This window comes from Limanda limanda, chromosome 7 (genome assembly GCF_963576545.1).
Source record: "Limanda limanda chromosome 7, fLimLim1.1, whole genome shotgun sequence".
In the NCBI taxonomy this organism is placed as follows: Eukaryota; Metazoa; Chordata; class Actinopteri; order Pleuronectiformes; family Pleuronectidae; genus Limanda; species Limanda limanda.
Window position 1 is genome coordinate 4870702 of NC_083642.1, and position 9953 is coordinate 4880654.

Sequence of the window (9953 nt, forward strand, 5' to 3'; positions counted from 1 at the left end):
AACTTTTATTTAATGGATTAGGGTTAGGGTTATAAAAGTAATTTACTGTTTTATTATCTCATTTACGCTTAATTTAGAAATAAATAAATAAATAATACAATACATTTCTGTTAAATAACTTTTTTTTTTACAGTGTGTGTTACTGGCTTTACGTTAAATGTCAAATCTTCCTGCTGAAAATTAAACGCAAGCTCATTGGTTGATGCAGTAGATTATTAAGAAAAGTCATATTAAAAGAGCAAGCATGTACAGCAGCCTTATAGAACATCTGTTTGGTGTCGGTCGACAGGCAGAGGTTCCTTCAGGTGGTGAGGGACAGGAACCTGCTCAGATTTGTCATAATTGAGTTCTTATATTGTTTCCTCTGCTGATCACTGTGGAAGTGGGAAGTTTAGGAAATAAAAACCTTAATAAATAAAAGATAAGGCATGTTTAGTAAATGCCAACTTTTTTTAAATGTCATGTTAAGCCCTGAACTGCCAGTCTGATCTCCAGGAGCTGCATCCTGCATCCTGCATCTTAGCATCTTAGCATCTTAGCCTCAGACCCTGAGCTTGGAGTAAGAGTAAGAGCTGCCAGTGACCCGGGGGTTGGGGGGGGCGGCGGCTCTGCGGGAGACGTGGAGGGAGATGAGGATGATGGCGGCCCCGGCGAGCAGGCTGCCTCCGAAGCCCAGCAGGACGCCGTACAGGACGGGCAGGAGCACGTCCAACGGGCCCTTCAGGTAGGGAAGCACAGGAGACACCTCCACCAGCAGGTCCAGGTCCCTCCACGACAGATCCTTCACTGAGACACACACACACACACACACAACACAATGACGACAGACACACTTACAATCACACAAGGGCCGTGGGAGCATTCTCTTTGTCAAGTCTTAACTTGAATTAAACGCCCGGGAGGATTAAAAAAGAAAAGAAAATGGACAGGTGATAATTACATTTTTGAATTTCAAGGTGTCCTGGGAAATAGTCCTCATGCAGCGAGAGTGTTGATGTGGAGGAGTAATGAGTTGGAAGCTTGCCCACGGCCACCAAATCTAATCCAGCATCTCATCTAAACACTTAATAGATTCATGGTTCAGTGAAACATTTGATAATTTGTCATTCAGGCGGCCTCCAGAGGGGCAACCCCGGGAAAATCTCCTCTCCGCTTCAAAAGCCCGAGATTAAGATTCACTCAGTCTGTTTTCTGTGTGAGACTTTCTCTTTACCTGCTCTCTTTCTTTTGCGACCCGCAGCCCGGGGTCGTTTTGCGTCCGGCTGCACCGACGGGACGTCCAGCGACCTCACGTACTTGTGGTAGCCGTCCACGTAGCGCTTCAGGTTGGAGTCTTTGTCCTCGTTGACGTTCGTCCCCACTTCTGTGAGAGCACAAACACAAGCAGGAGCCGAGGTGAAAGAGGATTTCTCTGTCACTTCAAGAGCTCGGAGCGCTCGTGTGTTCCATCCCATAAAAAAAAAGGTTGTGAATTTGAATTTAATTGTTGTTTTCTTGCCATGAACATAATTAGTTCTGGCAGGAGAACAACTGTCGTCCTTTAGTTCGGAAATAAAACAAAACCAGCCACTCGAGCTCCGACGTACGAGTGGATCTCTTCAGAACTGCAATCAAGTGCAGGGTAATTGCAGCATTCTGCATCCAAACAGCTTTTATTTTCATGCACTCCCCCCTTTCCCCCACGTCTTATAACTCATCTCTTCCCATCCTCTCCTTGTCCCCTCTTTTCCCTCCAAAGCTGCTGATGAAAGGAGCAGATGGTTTGTTCCGTGGCTGGTGTCGGCTCCGCTGAGTCCTCTGTCAGATCGGTTACACCTCCCTCTCTCTGAGCTGCACGCACACACCGGACTGCAGACACATGCCAGCGACTGGCAGTGTGAGAAATGTGCCACTTCTTGAAGTTCCAATTAAAAACAGATCTCAAAGTAATGAGGCGATTACACACTGTGGTTAGTCGTACTGAGGCCTTCTTGACCGAGAATAAACCCGATTCCACGTGTACCCGAACCGGGCTTGGTTCCAATTTGCATTTGGAGGAAGGACATGCTGAGATGTTTCCTCCAACAACATTTCACCTTGTCGCGGCACCCCCATGCAAAACTGTTGTGTTTAAAAATAGATCCCTGGGCTCCCCTCCCCCCCCGCCTACGCCTGTTTCTCACCAATGGCGATGTCGGTCCTGCCGATGTGCATCAAGGCGCGGGAGAGCTTGTCGTAGTAGATCCGCTCGCCGTATCTCAGCAGCCAGGCCGTCAGGGCCGCTTGGCACTTAGCCTCGCTATCTGGTAAACACACAACATATGGATCTGACACAGACAAGCCGGTGACAGTCAGACAGACACACACCAGGAGGCGGAGATGCACACAGGTCCAAGTGAGCGTCTCCTCTCTGTTATCTGTCTTCGTCCCCTTGATATCTGCCCTCTAACTTTCAATGACTCTCTGTGAACCCTGTGGGACTAATGTGCCAAAAGGTTTCAGGTGAGACATGTTTCAGTACCGACCATCAGAGGAAGACGTGTCTCTCTTGGATCGCGGTTTGATATCCAGCTGGTTCTTCTCCGGTGAGAGGCGCTTGAGATGCTGGAAGATGTTCTCCTCTGGTAAACACACAACATATGGATCTGACACAGACAGGTCCAAGTGAGCGTCTCCTCTCTGTTATCTGTCTCCTTCCCCTTGATATCTGCCCTCTAACTTTCAATGACTCTCTATGAACCCTGTGGGACTAATGTGCCAAAAGTTTCAGGTGAGACATGTTTCAGTACCGACCATCAGAGGAAGACGTGTCTCTCTTGGATCGCGGTTTGATGTCCAGCTGGTTCTTCTCCGGTGAGAGGCGCTCGAGATGCTGGAAGATGTTCTCCTCTGGTAAACACAAAACATATGGATCTGACACAGACAGGCCGGTGACAGTCAGACAGACACACACCAGGAGGCGGAGACGCAGACAGGTCCAAGTGAGCGTCTCCTCTCTGTTATCTGTCTTCGTCCCCTTGATATCTGCCCTCTAACTTTCAATGACTGTCTAGGAACCATGTGGGACTAATGTGCCAAAAGTTTCAGGTGAGACATGTTTCAGTACCGACCATCAGAGGAAGACGTGTCTCTCTTGGATCGCGGTTTGATATCCAGCTGGTTCTTCTCCGGTGAGAGGCGCTCGAGATGCTGGAAGATGTTCTCCTCTGGTAAACACAAAACATATGGATCTGACACAGACAGGCCGGTGACAGTCAGACAGACACACACCAGCAGGCGGAGACGCAGACAGGTCCAAGTGAGCGTGTCCTCTCTGTTATCTGTCTCCTTCCCCTTGATATCTGCCCTCTCACTTTCAATGACTCTCTAGGAACCCTGTGGGACTAATGTGCCAAAAGTTTCAGGTGAGACTTGTTTCAGTACCGACCATCAGAGGAAGACGTGTCTCTCTTGGATCGCGGTTTGATGTCCAGCTGGTTCTTCTCCGGTGAGAGGCGCTCGAGATGCTGGAAGATGTTCTCCTCTGGTAAACACAAAACATATGGATCTGACACAGACAGGCCGGTGACAGTCAGACAGACACACACCAGGAGGCGGAGACGCACACAGGTCCGAGTGAGCGTCTCCTCTCTGTTATCTGTCTTCGTCCCCTTGATATCTGCCCTCTAACTTTCAATGACTGTCTAGGAACCATGTGGGACTTATGTGCCAAAAGTTTCAGGTGAGACATGTTTCAGTACCGACCATCAGAGGAAGACGTGTCTCTCTTGGATCGCGGTTTGATATCCAGCTGGTTCTTCTCTGGTGAGAGGCGCTCGAGATGCTGGAAGATGTTCTCCTCCGGGTGAGAGAGGGCGACCAGCAGGTCCTCACACTCCTGGTGTGTCAGCAGCTCCACCAGACGCTGCAGCTGATGGGAACCGAGATCTTCTGCCACTGAACACGGAGACAAACAGGAAAAGATGCAGTTGGGCGTGAGTCTGTTTTCACCGGCCACATTAACAACAGTGTGAATCTGATTGAACGAAGCATCCGGCCGACACCGTAAACAACATTTCTGCAGCGTGGTTTCACTCTCAATTAGCAACGGCTGCTCCAGTCAAACTGTCATCGGGAGTAGAGACCGAACAAACAACATTTCACCACAGAGAACAGAGCGAATCAGCACATTCAGTCTTCAGGTGATTCCTCACAACGCGCTGTGGGAACATCTGCTCTCACCTGTGTCCTCTCCCGGCGTCACACTCAGAAGGGGACAGATGAAGAGGAGACACAATGTCCACATTTTTGATTTCAGTTGAAGTTGTGTAGGGTCATTGACGTGAAAACTTCTTTGAACTTACTCAAAATCTACTCAAATGTATTTTCTGCCATATTTGGCAGGATTTCCAAAGTCTTTTGTAATCCTGTATAAAGCTGCAAAGCATTTGCATTTATATTTCTATCATAGTATACAAACAAACTTTGTCCCATGATGTTCATTTTATGAAATAACATGTGATGCGACCATTTACAAAGGACCAATTTGGGACTTTGATGTTGAAGTGCATTCAAAGACAGGTAGTTGCATCATAAGCCATTTTGCCAAGGACACATGGAAACAGGTTTGTAAATCTCAAATTTGGAAAAAAATAACCTTTTAATCAACTGGTATGTGGTTGCCACATTTGGATATCATGTGGTTTGACCTAAAAAAAACAAAATTTGATTATTCATTTTTTATAGTGACCTTTTGTGCTGTCCTAGCTTGTTTTCTTTTGGTGGCCAATTCTGTGCCTTTAGATTTTGTATGTGATGCGACCATTGCAGAGTGTTTTACATGATAGATATATGTCCTAGATTTGCTTTTTTATATTCTATTAATGATTTACATTTAGTACTAATAGTAAAATATTTTAAAGCAATTGGACTATTTTTCTTCTAATATTTCAGAAACAACGGTTTATGTAAAAAACAATGTCATGAATAAATACCACCCCAAAAATGTAACATGTAATTTCACCTCGGTTATTATGAATTTATTAGTAATTTATCATTTGTTTGTTCATTACTGGACGAAATGTATATTTGCATTAAAATGTTCATCTATCATTAGTCCAAAATAACTTTGTGTACACAATATTCTTAATGTCAGAATAATCATAATAGATATTCTTTTTTTTTTGTATTTTAAAATTGGCCTGTTGCAAATCCTTATACGTCATTGACACGTAAGTCAAACCAGTCTGCAAACAACTGATGAACTATGAACTGAGGTTTTATAACTGACAAATGATGCAGAGTGAGTTGAACCAGTAACAGGGCAACTGCCAGTTTGAAAGGATGCAGTAGATTTTGTTTTTCAAATATTTATGTTGTTGTTATTAAGTTGTCAAGCCAATAAAGTTTGCTAGATTGAATATTTATACTAGTGCCCCAGAGAATCTGTTTATGAATGGATTACTTTTCTAATTTGTGAGAAATTGAAGAAGCATCAACTGATTATGCAAATGTTTGACACACTTATTTTCCAGTTCAACATTTTAATAAGTAAAGTTAGTTTTTTAGTTTGATAGGTTTTTATTTCAAACATTTTTTTAAATAAAAATATCTATGTGAGCAAATAAGAAACCTGTCACAGCAAACATGTGAAGCTAAATAACAAATGTTGACAATATATAAATCCTTCTAATAGGAAGTTGAAGTTTTTATTTAAAATTAAAACATTTGTCAACAGCCTAAATATTCTAGTTTTCACCATAAACAGCTTAATTAAAATCAAAAGGTCAATGTTTTAAACTGTTATGTTGTTGTCTGTGTTTGTTTTGTTTGTTTGTTTAAAATAAATTTTATATTTTCTCAACGTAGGATCAGCTTCTCTGTGAAAACAATATGACTTTTACATGTAAATAAGAATTAATGACATTTCTATTAATAATAAACATGTTGTTATTCAGCTTTCTGTCCTTTTTTCCTAATCCTTAAAAATTGGAATTTTTTATATTGTAATGGCTATTAAAGGTGGATCACATTTAACTCAGGGAACCAACAGGTGACATCATCATCATCCTCATCATCATCCTCATCATCATCCTCATCATCATCATCATCATCATCATCATCCATCACCTCATCGTCTTCTCTGCTTTTTGGATCATCTCTGTCCTTGAGAGCTGATTGATAACGAGCTCGTTAGTGAACCAGACAATCAGTTTAAACAGGGACAGATTGTATTTATCATTAACTGTGTCTGACAACTGCAGATCACATGCTACATTTGCTAGTTTATCATTATTTATTATTATTTAACTTCAGAAAGTGCACATTTCACCCTGTTTTCCATGAAAGTTGGTGTAATGCTGTGATGTGGATGAGATTAGGAACTTAGGGTTTTTCTTTGATTTCACAATCATGATTCTAAAAAAATCTGATTTGTTTAGACGACTGATATTTATGAATGTGTGGTGCAGCTCCAAATTAAAATCTGGATCTGATTTAAATGTGGTTTGATGAGGGGGCGGAGCTATGACATTCTGCTGTGGTTGCAGATCCACCGCAGGTTGTTAACACGACCGCACAGAACATTCGGGGGGGGGGGCATGTTCTTCATATCCCAGCACATTGTTCCTCCGCCTGTTTTCCTGTTGTCTCAGAGACTCACGTTGCTCGTAGCGATGCACTTCAAAGCCCGACATCGCTCAGCTACTAAAATACATTTAGAAGCCATTGGGGGAAAAATCCATTCCGTGCCATTGAGACAAAGGAGGGTGTGCGTTTATATATATACGAGCTCACATACATAACCATGGGCCAACTGCATGTTCCTTTAGTCTTTAGTGTTGTTATTATTTCATGTTTCTAAAAGGCCTCCAGAGGGAATTGGTTGTCAGTAACAACACAGACCTCGGCCGGTGAAGGGCTCACACACACCTGAATGCAATATGCTCTGTTTATTTGTAATTCCACGGAGCTGAAAGCTTTACCCGCCCGGCCGGGAGGAAACAACCTGCACTTTGAGACGCTGAGCTACACAAAAACCACAAAACCAATATCCCTCATATATGGAATCTCCATCGCTTGTATTGTAAAGAGTGTGATGCATTTACAAAGTGAAACCGAAGAAGACAATTATGTGAGTCCTTCACATGGACGTGCACGGCTGCAGAGAGAAGGAGAGCTGGGAGGAGCCGAGGTGCATCTCTCCAGCCGCTGAGGAACCTGTTTAATGATATCATTGTGTGTGCTACAGTGGGGGCATGTTTTTAAATTCTTAATAAGCTTCATTTGCCAAACGGTGAAGGTTGTTTGTGTGGGCTGAGTCTCAATCTCTCCTGGTTGGCTGTACTGGAAAAAAACAGAATCACGCTCTGGGGCTGAGAACCACAGAATGTTGGAGTGGGTGGTATAATGGCTCAGTAATGATTTGGAATGTTGCACTTGCAGGAAATATTGAACACATGAGCAGGAGGTCAGGGAGTTTATTCACATTACAGAGTTGCTCAGTACATTATCTTATTGATGAGAATACACACATGGCAGATTTTATTCTATATATCACAGGAAAAGTACACAGCAGCAGTAAAGAGCAGGATTTCATAGGAGACAATATAGTTTCCGTCATTAAAAATAAAACCAAAGGAAAAACCAAACAGCAAACTGTGTTATTTGTTCGACTTTTGCCTCGGCTGCCGTCTGGTGTTGTGACTGTTTGCTGGTGAAGTCATATCCCCATGTCTCTTACACTTCACACCACTGAAATCTGGTTAACTGCAGATACAGACTCCGGTGGAATGAAGGATAGAACACATGGAATATTCCTGCCGATGGCGTCTGGGGGGAAAAAAACTAAAAAAAGACACAACATTTTAACATGACAAATAACAACAATTAAAACACAACCCTGTCTCCTCTGATACCCTGCGATGAGTTTTTCCTGGGAGTGTGAAAGTAACATGGAGGAAAAAAGCCCTAAGCTTTCACTCTCAGTGTTAATCTGCAGGATGGAGGCGCCGTGGCACCTGGCGCCCGAGCGAGGCGATTGGGACTCTATGATTTATGAGGACGCCTCGGAGGTTTGGGTGGGGGGGTGGGGTGGGTGGCAGGTTGGATGCCGGCCTCTCCCTTTTTTCCTGGAGTCGGAGCCCGAGTCTGAGCGAGACCAGGCCTGCCCGGCTCCGCTCGTGGCTCCAGGGTTTCAGGCTGCTGCTGGAATCCTGGTTTCTCTGGCAGGTTATCACAGGCCTGAGCTGAGTGACTGTCTACCCCCCCCCCACACCCTCTCCCACTCCTGAGGAAACACAACACCACCTGAACAATTTGCTCGACCCCCTGAAGCACCTGAAGACTTGTGATAGTCACACTTTCTCCTCTTTTATGCATTTAGGACCCATTCTGACTTTTTCCTCCTCTCTCCTTCTCCCGTACTTTGGAAAATCTCGGTGGTTTCTGCAGAATCTAAAAAACAAAAGTACCTGATTCCTCCGGGTGATCTTATCGTTTTAACACATTGACTACAACTACTTCTGCTGTTGGTTGTGAAAAAGCTGTAGCTCTCGACGACTCTGCTGTCTGGATCAGACTTGTTTCTGTGCACAGACGTTTCCTTACCTTGTTGGAAAAGCACCACTCACCTGAATTGCTCCTTTAGTTCCTCTGTGATTCCTTTTGTTTTTCTCGGCGCAAATCAAACAGCGGATGGAAAACGTTGAAGGCCGTCTGCAGGAGCGACTGGAGGTGCGACTGGCTGGGAGCTATCTGTGTCCTCTCTGGCTTTTTTCTCTACCTGATTCAGGTATTGGGGTTTTAGAGGGACCGCGCCGACCAATGAGAACGTCTCACCTGAGGAGGACCGCCCATTTTCTTCCCGGTCATAAAAAGCTGCCACACCCTGAAATGTGGCATGGTTCTACTTCCAGGAATCCAGAAAGGGGAAGATAAACACGGTAACTGGAATCAAAGTGAATTTGTAAACCCGAATCCTCTGTGTTCAAACAACAGTATGTTCAAAATCATCCTATTAACACAACACATCAACCACATCAAAGGCTTTGAAAGAAGTCTCTTGAACTTACAAGTGGAATAAAGGAGTTTCATGTAATATTCATCAAATAAGGGCCTCGCGTGCACTATTTGATGAGTCGCTGCTGTAATTTGCTCATTTTGCTCCTGATCTCCAGAGTAAACTTTACATTCTTCATTAGGCCCGAGCGTCTCTGAAGCACTTCACCAGCCCCTGAACCCATTTCCAGAAAGATAGTTCAGGGATAATTCACAACTGAGGCGAGAGAGAGAAAAAAGAATCTCCATTGTAGTCAGTTGCTCTACATTTCACCTCCTGAACATGATCCAGCCCTAGAATCAGTGTACATAGTATTTACATGTGTGCATTAAGCATGAAGACACGTCTCGAGCTGTGTACCCCCCCCCCCCCTGTTCTCGGCCCTTGAGTGAAAAACAAGGCGACACCCGACATCCCTCAGTGTGAAAGGACTAAAACTTTTTGAAAAGCATTCCTTCCCCATCACAATGGCAGGGTGTTTTGAGGGGGGGGGGGGGGGGGGTGATGGTGAGTGGGTGGGTGGGTGGGAGGGTGGGTGCAGGAGGGAACAGCGCCGGCACATTCCTGAGGTGCAGCGCCAACACCTCAGCTGACAAGATATTTCTCTGGAGAGCACATTCATTCGAGGCCAATCTTCCTTATATGTGATTTTATTGACAAGGACACCAATATGTGTGAGTTATGAGCTGTGGTTCCTCCGGAGACAGACTGGGCCCACACAGAACACCTCTGTGTTCTGTGTGGGCCCCGATAGCCCCGGACAGCCTGGCTGGTTCGGTGGGGAGGGGTGGGGTGAGGGGGTGGTGGGGTGGGGGGGGGTAATCTTTTGGACCACTGGAAGGTGACAGCTGAAAAACGAGCCTCTGAACACTCGGCACTCGGAGCTTCCTCACCACACCGAGAGAGACTTTGCAGGAGGAGAGTTTTTCCTTCGGGC

At 44.7% G+C, this 9953-nt stretch overlaps 1 protein-coding gene across 1 annotated transcript; it reads right to left on the reverse strand.

Moving 5' to 3' along the window:
* Positions 1–541: 541 nt before the first annotated feature.
* On the reverse strand, positions 542–6653 carry LOC133004634 (transmembrane and death domain protein 1-like). The gene is made up of 5 exons (XM_061074109.1): positions 6620–6653; positions 3724–3915; positions 2163–2282; positions 1214–1363; positions 542–786 (listed from the first exon to the last, which is right to left on the reverse strand). Exons 1-5 carry the CDS (start codon positions 6651–6653, stop codon positions 542–544), a joined length of 741 nt encoding a protein of 246 aa, XP_060930092.1.
* Positions 6654–9953: the final 3300 nt, after the last annotated feature.

What these genes read in the sequence shown, in the direction of transcription:
- LOC133004634 (XM_061074109.1), bottom strand. Translation starts at nt 6,653, where the DNA reads ATGTCGGGCTTTGAAGTGCATCGCTACGAGCAAC. An exon ending in AGACACGTCTTCCTCTGATG is followed by an intron (nt 2,283 to 3,723) that starts GTCGGTACTGAA and finishes TGTGTTTACCAG; the next exon opens with ATAGCGAGGCTAAGTGCCAA. An exon ending in TCGCAAAAGAAAGAGAGCAG is followed by an intron (nt 787 to 1,213) that starts GTAAAGAGAAAG and finishes TGTGTGTCTCAG; the next exon opens with TGAAGGATCTGTCGTGGAGG.